This window comes from Phytophthora infestans, genomic scaffold, assembly GCF_000142945.1.
Source record: "Phytophthora infestans T30-4 supercont1.1 genomic scaffold, whole genome shotgun sequence".
Lineage (NCBI taxonomy): Eukaryota > Oomycota > Peronosporomycetes > Peronosporales > Peronosporaceae > Phytophthora > Phytophthora infestans.
The window spans coordinates 4,071,331-4,090,280 of NW_003303758.1; the positions used below are offsets into that span (position 1 = coordinate 4,071,331).

Consider the following 18,950-nt stretch of genomic DNA (forward strand, 5'->3'; position numbering starts at 1 on the left):
TCAGATCACTTCCGAGGCTCCGCCGAGTTTGGTTCGGCTGAGCTCGTTCACAACCCTGTGCCCTCCACCAAAGGATGGACGACGGCGCGCGAGCGCTTTTACAGGTCACCGAGCGCAGAGGCAGCTCAGCTAGAAGTGTTACGGCACCCGGGCTATCCGACGTACCGGCCCGCTGAGTATGCGGGACTTTCTTTCGCGCGTAGCGAGACTTTGTCCTACCCGGACCGACTTAATCTCTTGGCGCTACCAGTCAATACCCTACAAGCTATGCCTCTCGAGTATTGACGGCAGGCATAATCCAGCCCTATGCAGGGACTTACCGGAAAAGTGTACACGTGTCTTGGACTAGGAAAATTCTGCTCTGTTATCTTCTGGGAGCCTTTTCGGCTCCTCCTATTTAATCCTATGCTTCTCATACAAATATCTAGTGAAATGTAGTCGTTTCGGATCTCTACCGACTCTTCAGGCGGCCGTTGAGCTCAGCGGCTATCCGGATAGCATATCCGGACAGATCGCCGAGTACTTACCGTGATCCTTGGCTCCTAAGCTCTGGTTTATCAGACCGAGCCGATTCTTGACCTAAAGTAGGTCGGCGTATGGTCGAATCTGGAAATCCCTACACCACATTTCCCTTTAAGACGCGACCTGGTTAGTCACCTACAAAGAAAAACAGTTCAGTGTTAGACGTCATCGCTCAAAAATATATAGCAAAAAAATCGAAAGCATGCCGCCTCATTGTCACTCACGCACCGTCCAATTCAGGATCCGAAGGCACCTCCACACGCTCTGCACGCTCCTTCGCCCGAGTATGAGCGCCGCCTGCTACGTACACCACGTTAGTTAGCTTGTAAACCGCTCTTCTCCATGAGAGTGTGTGCTTTCCTGCAGTTCCTATTGCAAAAAAGAAGCGACTGGATAGCAGGGATTTGTGATGTGGCCCACATAATTAATTTTGCATTTTGCCTTACCTCATTTTACCGATCTCTTGTTAAGGCTCCGAAGTCCGAATAAGAAGTCCGATTGGGAGGACAAAAAAGCATTAAGGCACAATAACTATTGCCAAATGAAGACGTACAGGTTTTTGTGGAGGAGGCTGTCTGTTTTTCCGCCAATCCAACCAGTTGGCAGTTATTGGTTGGTTGAAAAATGTACTAACCAAGCACTTTCTCTTGGTGCATTCCTTTACTATCAAATATTACGTGAATGTACAGTAGTAATTGCCAATTTTGAGCTCACATATTTGAAGCCCCTTCAAAATTAGTTTGGCTCCAACTACATGTATTATAAGCCCGGGCAAAGATGAATACATGTACTGCTTTGTAAGCTGGCATCACTCAATTTTGCCTCCAATTGCAGACGAGTTGTTTTACCAATAGATGATAGCTAGGGAATCCAGGCTATCCATGTTCTTAAAAGTATAGAGTCGCAAATTGAAATTACACGCGCAAATTATTGCGTGCGTACCTTCAGTGCTGGTAAAGACGTCTGTTCAAAGAAAGTTTAAGACGTCCGTTTGTTTGAACATTTTTTTACCGAACGTCTATTCCCCTTTTTACAGACACTCAAAAGACACCTACGGGTAATTACGGGTGCGGTTTTGACTTGAGTTTATTAATACGTTTAATCGGGCAAAGCCCACTAATCGGATTTTTTTACCTGCGTCTGCACACGGAGTCCACTATTCGGTCGCTGACAGTAGTCAATGGTACACGGAACCTTTTGAACAGACGTCTGTTTAGAGATCGATATATCCGGGACACGGCGACGACTCAGAACGCACTTCAAACTCATTTACACGCCGTTTTAGTCCAGTTGGCGCTTGAAGACGCCCCAGTCGCATCGATACATGCGTGACAGCTGGCCGAAGAGAAATACCACGAGGCAGTGGAGCTAAAAGACGAGTTCACTTCTCGTTTGAAAGAATCCTCGTGGCACACTGACGACCTTAGAAGAACTCGCGCTACAAATGGTCAGCCTGAGTTTCAAACACGCAACCTTTACAGCGAGCTACCGATTCCTTGAACCCTGTTTAAAACACTTTAGCCGTGTATGTCCCTATCATCTTGCTCCTAGCTGTCCTCGAGGTTGATGCTCTGGCCGAAGCGGCTGTACAAAACCTTTTTAAGAGCCTACATCCACCAAATAATTATCAGTCTCCTGTTCCTCCACATTGTAGCAATGGAAGGTAGCGTACAGCCTGCCGTGTCTCGAGTTTGGACTCCTCCGCCTGCAGCCTCTTGAGCTCATTGTTGGCCTCCTAAAGGCCAAAAGGAAAGAATTATGCTCAAAACTTTATACTACTATTCGGAATGGCTACATTGCATCCACCTCCACGCGCTTTTCGAGGTACTCCTGGGCAAAATCCTCCGATGCCTCCACGAAGCTCTCCCCAATAAATAGCCTGCCAGTATCAGTATCAGCGTTAGTATTATAGTAGTGCTGTAACAGCCCAGGAGATTGCGATACGCACTGGACGTTGTCGCCCTCGCCCATCATGAGGTCCGTGTTGGCGTCGTCCAGCGTGTCGAGCTTGTCCTTGAGCGCCTTCTTCTGCTCGCGGATTTCGTGCAGCGCCGCGTTGTTGCGGCCAAACTCGTTGATGCGCAGCTGGTCCTCCTTACGGACCTGGCAGACATGTTGATTGTCAGTATTATCAATGAAAGGTGTCCATGGCCTGCGAGGTCACATACGTCCGCCTCCACTTCCTGTTGCTGCGCCAGCATAATGCTCTTTTCGCCTATTGGACCCAGTGGTCCACAGCAAAAATGATACACTTTGAAAGAAAGTGCTTTATTTAAAAAAAAACATTTTTAAAAGTGGATATTGCCTCGAAATCAAATCAAAAGTGAACAGAAAGCAGGGAGCACTTTTTCCTAAAAGGCACTGCTGTCTTTCTGAATCCTATATGAATATTTCAGAAAGTTACATTTTAATATGTTGCCGCAGTTCTTGCGCATCGAAGAGTGAGTTTTCGGGCATCACGGTTGAAAGCGTCGCGGTCGTTTCGGTACGTGGCAATGCACTCGAGCGCGATAACCCGAGGATGACGTGCAGCTTTGGATTTGAAGCTTGCGATGATTGACGTAATGGCAGATCGAGTGTCGACTCCACCTCCCATCAGCATCTCTGCGGTCTCGTCTTCAAACTCGGCGATAAGTTCTTCGTCCGGTGTAGCGAATAGATTTTCGACTTCTTCAAGAAGACGTCGCATACGCCATTCAGAATCCCATCGACGTAGTAAGCCGTAGAGAGACATGGAGCCATTCAGGAGCTTTCAACGAGCGTCTAGGTTAGATGGTGGCTCCTATTTTGGATACGAAGAAATAAAGGCTTCAAGTACATACCGGAACGAAATTGGGGTGATAAATGCGAGTTAAACAGCTGAATACTGGAGGCTCAAACGGGTACTCGTGTCCGAACCTACAAGAGAGTCATTCAGCTAATGATTTTCTCAAAAGCAAGTGACTAAGCTTACCGAACGGAGAATTTAAAGACTCCACCTTCATATGGAGAGCCTGAAGATCCTCGAATGAGTACTTTCCACTCCCAGGCATTTTCTGTTGCCAGTATGAGAATGCATGATAATGCGAGTCATACCAAGGACAATATAAATGCTAACCTTTCACTCCAAATACTTGCGAGTTGGGAGTGGGTTGAGTATTCAAGTCGAGGAGTTCACGACGAATAGCCATTACGTGTTTGGAGTACTGAAGAAAGATTGCCAGCTTGTTTCCGTCTCCGCGTCGAATATCACTCACAAGCTTCAATACAATTTGTTTAAGGTCCGGATGATTCAGTAAAGCAAAAGAGCTAACGTACCCGAACAAACTCAGGATATTCAAGCTCACCCGACCGATTCTCATCGACTTTGTCAATGAGCCCCTGTACCTACTTAAGCCAAACATAATTTCATACGAGTTGAAAGACACTAAGTTCATATTTAAGCTGTGTACCTCTTCAAGAGTGGTTATGATCCCCATCGACTCCATTAGAACAATGAGCTCGGAGGCTGCAATACTGCCGTCGCCACTTGTATCAAAATCTGTAAACTGTAATCGAAAGAGCGTCAGATTGTCGTCAGATACAGCAACCCCCTGTAGTCAAACCTGTTGCTTCATCTGCTCGAGCTCCTCCATTGAGAACTCATGCTTGACGCTCTCGGGAAGTGCAGCTATCCATGATTCAGGCGCACCAACATGGACCTTTACCTTCATCGTTGCTCCATGTACAGCACTGTCGTTAACGATAATAAATGCTGGTGACTTTATTTTTGGGCATTGCCAAAATAAAACTCTTTTTCAAATTGCATGACCTTTTTACACCTGGGAAAGTCACGCATGACAGATCACAAACTTGTTCATTGTCCTACGTTGGGAAAATGTCCGGGATCTGCTCCGTCCACTTGCAAGTTGCAACTTAAAGTGCCTTTTGCAACGCCACGTTCTGGCACGAAGGAAATATCACAACAAACAGCGATTTTGGAACATGGTTGTCTTGAATGAAAGGGTGCACATTAATTAATGCATGAACCTCACAGACAAGGTCTCTCTCATTTAAAGGGCCAAGCTCTACCAAGTTTCGACTCGAAGTTGCCGTCGTTCATGGGCACGTTCGCTTTACCGAAGCCTGTCCTGCTCAGTCCCTCCCGAGCCGCATCGGTCATCTGTCCCCACATAATAAGGTCCTGGTAGTCACCGCCCTCGCCTGTGCTTTCCAGAGCGTGGTTGATGGGCCACTTACTCAGGTATTTAACCTTGACACTGGTGCCCTCCACTTTATTGGCATCCGGAGGAACTTGCGCTGAGTATCCACCGTGTGCTGAAGGACTAACAGCAAGGATCTTTGGCTCAGCGAGCTCGGGGTTATCGATCCACACGATCACGTGTTCCCAGTCGTGACGATGACCCAGACCGGTAGATGGCGAGTCCTTGGGGAAGTACCACGAGTACATGATGGCCCAGACGCCATTGTACCACGTTGACCGTCCGTAGACCTGGGAACCCCAGCCAGAACCCTTACAACCGGCACTAGGAGCACCGCTCGTCTTGAGACCGCCACTAGTCTGTCCAATTGCGTTCACTGCAGGGTACGGATGACACCCGCCGGTGATGTGAAGCTGGGGTTTAAACTTCACGGCAGCTTTTTCCGAAATCGTGACAGGCTCCGTTTGTTTGAACGGCACCACCGCATCGTGGTCGATGATCTTTTCCACCCACGGGGTCGGTGCCGGCGTGGGTGCCCCTGGTGCCGGCGTGATAGGCACAATACTCGTCCAAATTGCACCCAAAAGATCGATTTCATCGCCGTCACGACCAAAGAACCCTCCGAGCTGAAAGCCCTCGGGGGCTTTAATCGTGGCTTTACTGTCAGTCCAGGACCCACCCGCCACCGAGTTCCCCGCACTCGTCTCGAACCGCAAGTAGAAAATACGAGTGTGACCTTTCTTCTCCCCCCAATGAGCTTCCATGGACGTAATATACTCACCGGCAGCAAGTGTTAAAGTGTTCGGATTTCCTCCACCGCCACCGTGGTTCAGTGTCATTGGTACAGGTGCAGTGATATCGAGGATAACGCCATCGACACGCTTACCTGCCCGGATGGTAATGGACGCAACTGTTTGTCCCGAAGTTGCTGCCACTTCATCCGAGAACTCGTTTCCGTGAGGGCCACCGAAACTTTTACTTAGTTGCACTGAATCCTCCACCGAGATGGGAGGGGACGTTGGCGTAGGAGCTGGTGTCGGTGCAGGTGTCGGCGCTGAAGCTGCCGATGACGCCGATGACGACTCAATTAATGTTTCCGACGAGCTACCGCTCTTCTCGGTGGTCGCAGACTCGTCCGATGCTGAAGCGGAGTCGAAATCAGAGTCACCGACTAAAACTTCATCCCAGGAGCCACTTGCGCTCATGGAAGCGCCCAAGTCATGCGACCCTGACGTTGAGCCGAGCAGGCTATCCGAGGCATCACCAGCATTACTCGTTGATGTTTGTTGTTGCTCTTCTTGGGTCTCGTTCAGTGACGTGAGCTTAGCTTTGTTCACCTCAAGCTGCCGTGCCTGAGTCGTGGCGAGACTCACGATTGCGACACGAAGTAGGACGCTTAGCTTCATCGCTAGCGTTACGCTCTCGTGTTGTGGGTGTCGAGCTGAAAACTGAACGAGGCTTTCTCGCTACAGTAGCAAAGCACGGGAGCGAAGCACGGCAACCGTAAATCTGCGTTGGCAATATGGGCACGATTGCGAACGCAAATCTACCCGTGAGTCACGGACCTTTATGTACCTTGTCTGCACGCGTTATCGCGGCGAACTAAGGGAATCTGGGGGATTGCACTTCTGATGTGTTGTCTAACCGGTTGATACAGAAGGTATTAATACATGTACCTTGCGCGGGCAGTTAAACCCCGGTCAATACCCAGCCTAGCTCAAACGTCTTCAGTTTCTGACGTTGTATCCATAGTAGGGAAGATAATCACACCACGCTCTAATCCGCGAGTTCTGCTGGCAATTGTAGCTCACTCTACATATTCATCGTGCGTCTTGGACTTTGTTATTAATAAGCAAATTCCAAACCGACAAAAATATGGGATAGGCTTCGTTGTGTATTTTATTTTGTTCTCGTTGTCCTCTATGTACAAGTGTCGGTGCTGCAAGCGGACGGCGGGAGCTATAGGGTTGCTTACTCCATTCCCTGTACTTACCTTAAGGTACCAGTGCGGGCAGTGGAAAGATACGACGTCTTTACAATGGACATGTTTAAACAGTGTTTAAAGTGTCCATTGTCTTTTGATTCAAAAGTTTTGAAGGGGGCATGGTAAAAAAGTTATTATAATACAATTGGTTGGTGTATACGGTTGGAATAGTCTACTATTACACAAGAAACATTAAAATAAATAGTACAGCATCAGATAAGGAAATGAAATCACAAGCGTGAGGTCTTACAAAAAGTGAGATAAAAATGTTATAAGAATTGTATGGTTTGCACGGAATTAATCTTTTGGGCTGTAAATATTATGGTGATTATATTGATTCCGACAGTCTTCCAATACAAATTACTGAGTTCAACTAATAATGAGGCTCAGGGTTTTCCAGTTCTCTGGATATTCATATCCAGAGTTTTAGGGGAGTAAAGACCGCTTTGTTTTGACGTCAAGAAATAAGTAACGATCGAAAACGTCGACGATCCTCTATAAAATATTAGGGTGCTACATTTGTAATTACTAAAAGTATAGTGGCTTGCAAGTGATAGGCTAAAAGGACGGAATACCTAATAAACTACGGTAAAGCATAAAAAGCACTGGTGATAGTCGTTCCAAGCCGCCTGGGTCAACATTCACGCTATCTGGTTTTAGGTGGATGTTGCTCCAATATACAATACCATTGTCGGTGGTCCACCGATGGTGGGTGGTACAGTACATGAAGGCTACATGATTTAAAGAAGGGAATAGATGAATACTAATAGGATTCCTAGCGAGGCCGTCTCGCGTCAAGACGGCAAGGTCGGACGACAACGCACGTTCGACCGCGGCTTCTTCATTTTGGCTAAACTGTATCCTCATACACATCAACCTTACGACGTAACGCGTAAGTAAGCCCCCCCTCCCTCTCACACACACACTTACACACACGCACGCACACACACACACACACACACATCACACACATCAGAGGAAGAAAACGAATTACCACGTCGGGTATTTCAAAGGGAGGACTGACAGTAGAAAAAATGATTATTGCTCCGCTTCGTCATCCGACTCGCAGGATTCCTCAGCGTTCATTTTTCTATGTCGCCGTCACTCAAATGAAAACGTTATCGCAGCTGTATCTCATGGCCCCCCTTACGAAAAAGTTTTTGGAGTATTTTACTCCAAGTCGTGATGCGCTGGCAGAAACCCAAAGACTTCATGCAATTGAGGATCGAGCAGATTAAGACACCATAATGCTGTGGAGAAATTGTTACAGGTCTTCTTAAAAAAAAGTACATGTACTTTCTTAAGTTAGGGTAACAACTTGTTTTTAAGTTTTCGAAGTTCGGGGATAGCCACTCAAATGAATGACTTTCATTCTCGCTCGATTTGTTGATGTCTTCTTCTAGACTGGAAGTCTTAGTTAAATTGCAATTCTTCTCCTTTTTTTCTTCTAAAAAGTCCTTCATTCCGCACTAGTTATTACTTTTTGAAAGTACCGTAATATCCAGAGCTTCACCGGGCTTAGCACGGCATTAGTCGGAATTGTGAAAAAATAACATTCAGCATCTCAATCGACTGTACAGTGTACAGTTGGATTGCAGATGTTTGTTGAAGTAAGAACGTTTTAGAGGCCAGAATACGCCCAATGTTGGACGGCCGGGACAATAGTAGGAGTGCGATAGCTTAATAGATGCACTAGACAAGGAATACTACGTGGGGTTCTCGCTCTGCTCTGATAAAACCCCGAAGAGTATCGCTCTTATCAGCGGCATAATAAAATAGCCTGGCTCAACGTTCAAGGACTAGTACAATACGGTATTGAACTATACGACCGTGGCACGAGAGGCGGCAGTATTAGGCTGAATACTGTACTTTAAGCAAAAATACTTGCTTTTCCCGTCTCTACTTCATATAAACTCAGAAAACAAAATAAATTGGGTTTGTTTAGGGGTCACACTCTCGTACGATTGTATTTTGGTGCATCCAATATAGTTCTAAAGACATTAATTTGTGTGCTCAATTTTCAGGTCGCCGAACAGCCTTCAAGTCACAACTCATGCACCTCCGTGGTGGTGACAAAGTCCAACTTAGCTCGTCATCGGTACTTAAATGTACTGAGGCTATTGCAGCCAAAGCCGCTGTCACCACCAAGCCAATACCTCGGGTGAGGGGGTCGAAATGGTGTCTATCTCAGTTTGACGCCGAAAAAGGGTATCACTCACTAGCCAATTTGGTTCCTCAACGAGCCCCTCGATCCACTCTCGCGTCTGAAATCAATACCGCGAGGACTATCGAGGAGCTCATCAGCTTCAGCTCGTGCAAGGATCTAAGCTGCCGTACGGGCGATTTCCTCACCAAATTTAATTTTCTGGTAGGAAACGGGCGGTCTTCTATGAGCTTTGCCCGAGAAAAATAGCTCAAAGTCGAGCAGCAGGACACTGTGGGCAAGATTGTGGGTCGGGAAAAACTAAGCGTATTTATGCAGTTTATGGACAAGCGCAAGGGTAGTGACACAGTAGCTGCTATCAATCGCTACAAACAGCTTCAGCCTCTAAGCCTTTTGCTGGTATTCTAGGTGGAGAACAAGGCGCTCACAAGCTGGAAGGCCTTCTCAAGCTTGATCGCACCACCACGATTTTGACGTCGAAGGATAAATCTTGGGATAGAAAACTGAAAGAAAAAGTAACGGGCTGCAGGGCTACCAGATGGCGAGGCATTTGTGGAGTGACCAAGTGGTCATTTGAAAAGCGCTTTCAAACGTCAGGTATCCCGCTTTTATCGACGGGAATGTTTTGCGTGCAGCGACGAAGGATTCGAGATGGAAACGTTTGTCGCTGCACGCAAAACATTCTTGCTCTACTGTTGATTGCAGCACCTCCGCAACGTCTCCGGCTTCTCCCCGGAATGGATATCTCAAACACCATGAAAGATTCTGGGGGTTGTACAGCTGTTTGATTCCGGAGCACAAGACTACTCATTTGTTCCGCGATTTTGTTCATCCCATAGCACTTCTTGAAGGAAGTCGACAATTTCAAGTTGCTTCGCCGGAAGCTGCTGAAGGTGCAGTACATACGGACCATGGATTGCGGCGTTTTAAGGAAATGAGTTATTTTTATTGCTACTGATGGTCGCACAGAGCGACACCTGACACGAATTCTCGAAGAACTTGTCCATGACAAGTTTTGCCAAGCACATGGCCATGCGCAGCTGCCGAATTATATACATTACCTACGTGGCTCACCATGCCAAGGGTGTGAAGGAGATGTATGAGCTTTCACGGCTTCCAACGCTAAGTCAATGCGATGCTGTCCTCGTACCTCTCATTTTAAGTTAGCAGATACTTCTCTTCGGCATAAATGTCCTTCAAACGACCAAGAGCCTCTAGACTTCCCTGTGAAACTTGATCCAGCGTAACATCGTCGTATATCACAGACTTGCTGTGCAGTGTCAGAGCCTGGGAGATGAACTCTTCTCGCTCACTCACAGTCGCCAACCTAGGGACCTCACAAGCGTCTGAGGGTGCTTTCAAGAAGTGTGTGTGGCTATTATGTGCAGGCGCTAGCAGTTCAGGGTACGCAACTGCACGCACGCCACCGACTTGTACGTACTGAGCATGTGAACTGTCGAGAGCACAGAGAAGGCAGCCACAACATTTAAATTGTTGGCTCCAGTCCACTAGGAGATGAAGATCTCCAGTTTGTGCAAAAGATCGACGACGCGATCCCTTGAGGGCCCGTCTTGGCCGTCACATCGGCCAGATTTTCTCTAATTACAAACGAGTTGTGAAAACCTGCACGTGTTGCACTAGCACTCAGCCACGCCACATTCTTCGCTACATTGGTCAATGATGCAATCACCAGGAAACTGCCCGGTGCCAAAGGTGTTAAGATCTCTCCAAGCACAGCTACATCCAGAGCTACGGACGACGTAATGCGCCATCTGCGTCGTAGCGATTGTTGATGATAGTGGCGAATAACACACCTCCGAACTGCCCCAGCCCGTCTCTGAGTACCCGGTTCACTGCTGCGGCTGTGGGGATCGCCCCAGCTACCAGACCAGCATCATACAGCAGTGACTGCATCGATAGCACACCGGTAGGACAGGAAGCTACGGAGCCCACGAAGCTCCACTTGGCGTAAGGGAAATAGTCTTTAGTTACGGAGGTATGCGCGTTTTTGGGCAGGAGTAAGGCCCAGAGCACATTGTAATGCCAGGAGATCGTGCGCTGCGTCGCTGCGAGGCTATGGAGCCCGTCTGCCTTATGGCACCACTGTCTCAGCGCTCCTCTAGTCTTTTCCACTTGAAATTTGTCGACTTGATATTGGCTGGGAGAACGCGGTAGATGGTGCGTCCTCGCGCAAACCCGTTATCTTGCGAGGCGGTGGGCACTGAAGAGGTTGAGGAAGAGGGGTTGAGTGGAGGGCGCCAAGTGGACGTATCAATGGAGCACGGACACAACACCCATGTAGGGAGCGGAAAGCCACCCGCATCATTTTGCTTTGCTGCGCTTCGAGTGACGGCATCCGATTGGTCAGATTAAACAACCGACTTCAACTTAATGATATGGCTTCATCAAACGGCATAGAGCTCTCAAGTACTTGTCTTGGATACTTGCGCGGCGTTCACTGCGCTGCCTTGCCTCGATTACGGATACGCCAGCACATGGCTTTTGTGACGGGTCACACAGCACCTTGCGCGAGAGGAAGTTGGCTTCCGACAGTATACAAACTCTCAGTGAACGGCATTTCACAGGTCCCCTTTTTACCTAAAGGGAACTAAGTGACCAATTTAAGGTAGGTTGTAAACTGAGTATATTTATAGGTATACTAAGCATGAGCTAAATATACAAACTAGAAGTCACCTATATAAAAGCAATGTCATCAGCGAATGGTTGGCTTCGGACGACCCTGGTACCATGTACCAGATATCCCGAAGTATATCGTGTCACACTTCATGTAACCAGGGGTACAATTAGGGCTACGTACCCCGTTACATCCTCCTCCACTTAGGCTCGGTTTACCGACCAAGCAGAATGGAGAAGCGTATGTCACAAACTTTCATTCTCAAAGTCGAAATACATCGACTCGGCTGCGCGAGCGCGGCGGAGGCTCACTTCACAGTTAGAGTCTCGAGCAGCGATTGAGTGCTCTTCTTCTTGGTCTCCATATCGACCGTTATCATGCCCCGTGGCACTGCGAAGAGTAGTGCGAAGACACGCTCCAGGGCTGCTGCCAGAAAGGCGCAAGCCAAGAGCACTAAGCCTCACGGCAAAGGCTCGGCATTCCAGGAGGCTACTAAGGTGGCCTCGGAGGCGATCGGCTCAACACGTGACGCGGATGTGAGCAAGCGTAATAGCAAACGCCGCAGTCCGTCACCCTCGGCCTCCCCAGACAGCCGTTCGAACCCTCGGCTCGCTGAACGTGAGTTCGACTCAGGCAGTGAGGACGAAGCTGATTTCGGGAGCACTCACGATGCTCCTGCTCCGTGGGAGGGCACAGCCCAGTGCCCAGCGAGCACAAGGACGGCAGCGTGCAGTCGCTCGCTAGTGATCACGGTGATCACAGTCCCAGGACGTCTGTACGCTATGAGAGTCCGGCCGTCAAGGCTAAGGGCACTCTCAATGTTGGTGGGGACGAGGAAGAGAGACCTCGCAAACGTCTCTCGCTTGCCAAGGGTCTTGCGCGTGCTAAGGCCTCTAAAGCCGAATCCGCCAAGCCCTCTGAGAAGCGTACGGCTTCGAAGTCTCCACTCCGCGAGGAGAAGGAGACTGAGTACTCCCATCGGGGCCTCTACGATTCGTCGGATGAAGAGGACGAGAAGGAGGGGTGATATTCCTGAGCCCCAGGGGATCACTAACGACCTCGACCAGCAGCAGGAGGACTTCCAAGCTGCCCAGCGTGCGCGTGGGGGTTCGGTGGTGGCACCCGTCAGCCAGAGAGCTGCCATCAACTAAAGGGGGATTGGCCTCCCGAGGAGAGCTCTGAGGCTGACCTCTTCCTAGAGATTCTCGTCGCTCCTCGTGGCCTTGTTGGAGGCCACATTTTTAAGGGCGTTTACGAGCGTACACGAGTCCAGACGGAGCACCTGTTTGTCGACAGCTTGGAGGCGGTTCGGTGCGTGCTTCTCGCGCCGCACCGAATCCATTTTAAGGACTTCACGACTTCTCGTAAGAAGCCCGAGAACCGGGGTGGTCTCTACTTTCTCTGGGGCTATCCCTGGACTCTTCATGAGAGATGTCCCAGCTGGAACTCATGTGAGGACATCTTCTGGGCTTGGGTGGAGTCTATCATATACTCACCCTCGGAGTTACGGGAACTCCATGAAGATCAGCTAATGTCCCGCATCCTGGACCAGCGTGATCTTCGTGTCCTTCGCCCACTTGGTCAGCAAGTGCATGCTGCCAAGGGACATTCTCAAGCGCGCGCGGCTTCTAGCGCTCACGATGAGCGCGGGTGCTGAGTGTCGTCAACGTCCGTACCCCGTTCGAAAAGAAGCCCCGGACTACTTATAAAGCTGCCGCCGCTTCTGTTCCCAGATTGCGACAGCCTTTGGGCAGTCAATCAGGAGCCGTTGAATCGGCTCCCACGATCTCTCGGAGTGAGCATAACCCCTCCACTTCACGAGGAGTTGTCGCTTACCGCGACAAAGTTTCTCCTGGGGAATCCGCTCCATGTGGTAGTGGACTTCTCAATTCCAGTCAAGCAGGGGCGGAGGTGTCCTTGTACGAGTACGAGTACTCAGCGCCTCCCAAGCGCTTCTCCTGCGGGTCCGACGCAGGGCCCTGAGGTTGACCGCCTTCGTCAACGCGTTCTCGTGCTTGGTATTGCACTTGACCTTGGGACTAGCGAGGATGCTGTCGCTCAGGCCGGGAATCAGGGCGAGATCGCTCGTCTTGCGGGCCGCCTGGACCTGTTGGAGCGTGAGGTCTCGAACCTGCATCTGCGGGCGGACCGGCGGGTCTCTTCGTCCGATTTTGACGAGGCCTTCCGCATGATCCGACGTATCGAAACTCTGCTGTCACGTCCGGGGCCGCATTCAGCGCACTCCTGGTCGTGCGCGAACAGTGCGTACCCGACGTACTTGACGTACTCGGCGAATGGCTCCGGGGTCCGTTCGTACGGGGCCCCTCCGAGGTACGGTCTTGACCGCAGCCTTGCTGTTCCGCCCGAGGCTTGGGTGTCTGCTCCGACGCCCTCGTCGACTTCTGTGGCCGGCCCTCGCTTCGAGAAGCTGGGCCAAGGTGGGTCTGCGAGTCAGCAACCCCCTTCGGATCATTGTACCGCTTAAGACGTCTTCCACTTGTTTCCGCAGCGAAACTGTCTCACATCTGAGACCTGGGAGGAAAGCGCTTTCCGAGCCCCCCCCCCACTTAGAATAGAGGATTCAGTGTCTATTCGAAGAGTGAGAGGCACTCTGGGGTGATGGAAGCTGTTCATGTAGAATGGCGTGAACCCCATGGACGCGTGCACCGCGTTGCTGAGCGCAAACTCAACAACTGGAAGCTGCGTCGACCTCGTACGTGGTGCTTCCGCGCACACACTGCGCAGAGTGTCCTCGAGCACTCGATTGGCGCGATATGTCTGGCCGCCTGTCTGTGGATGGTCCGTAGTGGACATCTGCAGATGAGTTCCCAATAAAGGAAATAGCGTTTTTCAAATTGCAGCCGTGAACCGCGGGTCTCGGTCCGAGGCAATCGTCTCTGGGAGATCTTGTGGCGGGACACGCCATTGACGAACAACCTCGCGGTTTGTTCTCCTGTGACGGTAACGGGCACTGGGGCGAGATGTACCATCTTGCTCAGCCGACACATGAAAGCCAAAATTCCGGTGTTGCCGTGTCCGTCGGCGGGAAATTCAAAGATGAAGTCAAGACTCATCGACTTCCAACAGTCAGCCGGAACGGTCAGGTTCTGTAGTGGAGCCGAATCGTGCCCTGCGGGTTTGACCCGCTGACATGTTTCCCATGTCTTCACGTATCGGGCAGCCCACTTGTACATGTGGGCCCGCCAGAAAGCCTGATAGACCGACAGGAAGGTCTTCTCGCGACCCAAGTGGCCGCCGGAAGGCTCGTCGTGCGCCTCCGCGAGGATGTCGAGCTTCATATCCGTGTCGTTGGGTACGACCACCCGTGGAGGTTCATTGGGATCCACCCGGTAATAGAGGAGGCCATCCTTCAACTCAAATCGGTGGAGCCGGGAGCGCTGTCGCGACGAAAGCCAGTCGGACTTCGCGCTCGTTCCTGCCGTGAGGAACTTGAAGATAGGCGCGACAGCCTCATTGTCCCGATACGCCATACGTATCCTATCATATAAATCCGTTGTCACCCTGTGTGGACGCCGAGAGAGGTCGTCCACAAGCACGTTGAGCTTGCCCGGTTTGTACTTGACGCAGAAGTTGTACTCTGCGAAGAAGGACAGCCACCTCGCCATCCGTTGGGAGAGGTGAGGCGAATTGGTCGTCGTCCTCAAGGATGCGTGGTCTGTGTAGATCACGAAGGGCTGGGGGCCCAGAAGGTGAGCACGAAACTTCACAAGGATATGCTTCATTGCCAGGAGCTCCTTGTCGTGGACAGGGTAGTTTCGTTCGGCGGCTTTGAGCTGCCTGGACTGGAACGAGATGACCCGCTCATGTCCAGCAGTGTCGGCCTGCAGCAGTGCACATCCGATGACATAGTCGGAGGCATCGCAGACGACACTAAACGACTTCGTCTCGTCCGACAGGACCAGGACAGGGTCCTCTTGGAGACTGGCCTTGATGCTGTCAAAGGCATCCTGGTGCTCTTGCTCCCAGCGCCAGTCAGCGTCCTTATGAAGGAGGCCCGACAAGGGCTTAACGAAGCTCGCGTTCCCTGCGCTGTGCTTGTGAAGGTAGTTGACCAAGGCCAACCACTTTCGAAGATCCTTCTGGGATCATGGCGTTGGCCATGCTGCTGTGGCCTTGACCTTGTCTGGGTCAGCCCGAACGCTCACGTGGCTGACGAAGCAACCGAGAACATTGATCTCTGGTGACGCGAAGACGCACTTGTCAATGTTGGCGTTGCGTTTGTTTGGTCGCATCAAGTCCGGAGGTGCCTTAGATGCACCTCCATGGCCGTCTTGCCTCCCTCGGCACGGATATGGACGAAGATGTCGTCGAAGTACGTCTGTATGAAGGCGCTCAGTGGCCTGAACAATTGCGTCACCAGGCGGTTGAGCGTCGTTGGGGCATTAGACAAGCCCTGCGGCATGACGTGTCACACCCAAAGCATGCCGCTTGGGGTGCTCACCGCGGTGAGCGGGATGTCGCTCTCTCCCATCAGGATCTGGTAGTATCCGTCTACCAAATCCAGCGCACTGTACAGTACGCTTCCGGCCATGTCGTCTAGCAACACATCCTTTCGTGAAATTGGTGTTTGGGCCGGCACCGTCGCGCTGTTCAGCTTGTTATAAGAATGAACTAGACGCCACTTTCCGTCCGGCTTCCGAACGCAGAAAGTTGGCGTCGAGTGCGGGGACTTCGACTCCCGCCCCATGCCTGCCTTCGCTTTTGCAGCGAAAAAGGCATCGATGACCTCGCACTGCTCGCGTGGAAGAGGCCATTGTCTCGTGACACAGTACTTTGTGCCAGGCACGAGATCGATCGCATGCCGTACGCCTCGATCTGGTGAGAGCTGGGTCGGTGGGTGTTTGTTCACCACGTCCGCATACTCCGTCACAAAGGCTACACCGGATCCTTGGGGTTCTTAAAGATCTCGGAGCCCAAGCGCGTCTGACGCTGCTTGTTCAGGTCTTCCAGGACGTCCTCGTCCAAGACAGAGGAGGAGTTCAGTTCCTCCCGAGTGGTATCAGGTCCTACGAACACCATCTCGGCAACCTTCCCAACTATGAGGTTGGTCAGACAAGACTCGATCGTCATTTCCTCGAGGGACAGTATCTCTGCAACCTCTGGCAACGGCTTTAAGTGAACACCAGATGTCTTGACGAGTAAACCGGTCTCGCCATCGAAGACGTGATAACACTCTTCCACCGGCCGTGTCGAAGGAGCCCGGGCCCTGGACACCGAGTCGCTTGAAGCGACGTCGATCTGAACGAGGCTCAGGTCCGACTTGTGGCGGCGGCGGCGTCGTCGTCGACGGCGACCGTGACGTGGAACGTTTTTACCCACGTCCGGGGATGTCGGAGCGCTGACATCCGAGGCACTCAAGGCCTCGTGTGGTACTGTGTTACCCACACATGAAGCGTGTCCGACGTCTTCCTCTTCAGTTAAGGTCTGGGCGACCGCGTGTGGCACTATGTTACCCACACAGGAAGCGTATCCGGCATCTTCCTTTTCAGTTAAGGTCTGGGCGACCGTGCGTGGAACTCTGTTATCCACCTTGAACACGCTATTACCGTTCGTGACAGCCACAGCTGTCTGCGGAACTATGTTACCCGCTTGTAGACCTAAGTTACCCACTTGACCAGCGCCTCCTCTGGGCGCCGCCACCATCGAAGCGTCCTTGGAGTCGTCATATACGTCGACGACTCCCAAGCATCTGCTGGATGTTTGGTACCCTGGCAACCCTTGCGGGCGCCCCGGGTCCTGACAGAGGTGGGAAAATGACTCACCAATGCTCTGTCGGAATTTGCAGCGCGGCTGGCACCGATTGCCTTGCCTCGCATGTCTATCCAGGGCTCGTGCTTCTCGAGCCAGGGCATGCCCAGGATAATATCGTAGGGATCCATGTCGATAATAGTAAACTGTTCGAGGCTGTCAAAGTCTTCAAACTTGACGGCCTGATCCACTTGGACGTTGGGGACAGTGACGACCTTCCCGTCGGCCAGTCGCACTGACACCGTCCCGTTGTCCTTGCTTTCTCTCAAAGCATCGGACAACAGGTTAATATTACGAGCAACTGTCTGGCGGCGTGCGAAATTCTTCGACACCCCAGAATCGATCAAGATTCTAAAGGGGTGATCGTTATCCCCGTACACATCCGTGTACTACGAGCAACCCGCCGCTTCTCTTCGCCGATTCGAAAGTGCAAAGACTCTCAGGGGATAAGTCTCCGTGGTACGCGCCACCCGCGCAGCCTTCACGAATACTTAGTTCTTCCCCAGTAGGGCACCCCGCCCCTACTGGTCTCCGGCGTTCCCCTGTCCCCGGGATCCTGGCTTCTGCCAGCGACCCTTGAGGGCTTGGAGAAAGATCGCCTGCGGAGTCTTTCTGCGGGGCAGTCGCGTATGAAGTGGCCCATCTTCCGCCGCCAAAGCAGTGAATATCGCGCTGCTCGGCGGACCCGAGTTCTATGGGAACTGGTCCGTTGGGGGTTGCTCGACCGGGATTCGACAAAGAGTTCCCAGGCCATGCCGAGGCCGGCGTGCGCGCCTGGAGATGGCTGTATTCTTCCTGAAGAGCCACTTGAATCGCCTCTTCGAGGGTGCTTGACTGCACCCGGATCCGCTGAGTGCGCGCTGGGCCCTGTCCATGAGCACAGTCATCTTGACGTGTTCGTTGAGTAAATTTCATACTAGGAACGCCGTGAGCTCCCGTATCTCTTGGACGTACTCGTGCAGCTCGCGCCTTCCTTGATTGCATGAGAGGAAGCGCGAGCGCTGGTGGTACTCGTAGTTCGCCGGGAGGAACGCGGATCGACCTGTTTGCACAGCTGAGCCCAGGATGTGAAAATCCAGGGGATGTTGCCTTTCGCGTGTACACCCAACGCTTAGCACGACCGCTAAGGTTGGAGAGTCAAAAGCAACACGAAGTTGCTCGGTCGAGATCAGAGCCGCGTCCATCGCGACCTCTACCTCTCGGACCCAGAAGTGAAGGTTCTCACCTTCCTCCCCTTCATACGGCTTAACCTTCAGCCGTATTGGCCTCGGGTGTGGCGGATTTGTCTCCCCCGCCGGAGCCTGCAGGATCTCCCGCACATGTGCGATGAGCCCCTGCTGGAAAGCGTCAAACGCATTGACGCGCTCGAGCTGCTCGGCCGGTGTTGACGCCACCAGGCTTTGCAGGCCTCCATCCCGAAGATGCCAGCCATCTTCCGAACCGACTCGAACTGTGAGTCGTTCAGATGGGAGAAGTCGTACGTATCCATGGCAACGAACTTCAGAGAGGTTCAGGTAGTCTACCCGCGCTGGCGTGGATTGACTACGAGTGCTACCAAGTGTGACGGGGTTACACAGCACCTTGCGCTAGAGGAAGTTGGCTTCCGACAGTATACAAACTCTCAGTGAACGGCAGTTCACAGGTCCCCTTTTTACCTAAAGGGAACGAAGTGACCAATTTAAGGTAGGTTGTAAG

At 51.5% G+C, this 18,950-nt stretch overlaps 4 protein-coding genes across 4 annotated transcripts; all 4 read right to left on the bottom strand.

Moving 5' to 3' along the window:
- Nucleotides 1-2,069: 2,069 nt before the first annotated feature.
- PITG_22666 (uncharacterized protein) lies at nucleotides 2,070-2,723 on the bottom strand (the record flags this gene model as incomplete). The annotated part of the gene is made up of 5 exons (XM_002909282.1): nucleotides 2,070-2,129; nucleotides 2,195-2,257; nucleotides 2,329-2,401; nucleotides 2,471-2,625; nucleotides 2,691-2,723. The coding sequence occupies 5 exons, from the start codon at nucleotides 2,721-2,723 to the stop codon at nucleotides 2,070-2,072; spliced, it is 384 nt and encodes a 127-aa protein (XP_002909328.1).
- A 206-nt stretch (nucleotides 2,724-2,929) lies between these two features.
- Nucleotides 2,930-4,214, bottom strand: PITG_22667 (uncharacterized protein; the record flags this gene model as incomplete). Its single annotated transcript, XM_002909283.1, has 7 exons — nucleotides 2,930-3,271; nucleotides 3,345-3,420; nucleotides 3,476-3,557; nucleotides 3,620-3,761; nucleotides 3,820-3,888; nucleotides 3,954-4,049; nucleotides 4,107-4,214. The coding sequence occupies 7 exons, from the start codon at nucleotides 4,212-4,214 to the stop codon at nucleotides 2,930-2,932; spliced, it is 915 nt and encodes a 304-aa protein (XP_002909329.1).
- A 335-nt stretch (nucleotides 4,215-4,549) lies between these two features.
- On the bottom strand, nucleotides 4,550-6,109 carry PITG_22668 (NPP1-like protein; the record flags this gene model as incomplete). Its single annotated transcript, XM_002909284.1, has 1 exon — nucleotides 4,550-6,109. One exon carries the CDS (start codon nucleotides 6,107-6,109, stop codon nucleotides 4,550-4,552), a length of 1,560 nt encoding a protein of 519 aa, XP_002909330.1.
- Nucleotides 6,110-10,250: 4,141 nt separating this feature from the next.
- Nucleotides 10,251-10,765, bottom strand: PITG_00760 (uncharacterized protein; the record flags this gene model as incomplete). Its single annotated transcript, XM_002909285.1, has 4 exons — nucleotides 10,251-10,291; nucleotides 10,336-10,349; nucleotides 10,402-10,623; nucleotides 10,674-10,765. 4 exons carry the CDS (start codon nucleotides 10,763-10,765, stop codon nucleotides 10,251-10,253), a joined length of 369 nt encoding a protein of 122 aa, XP_002909331.1.
- Between the last annotated feature and the right edge of the window lie 8,185 nt (nucleotides 10,766-18,950).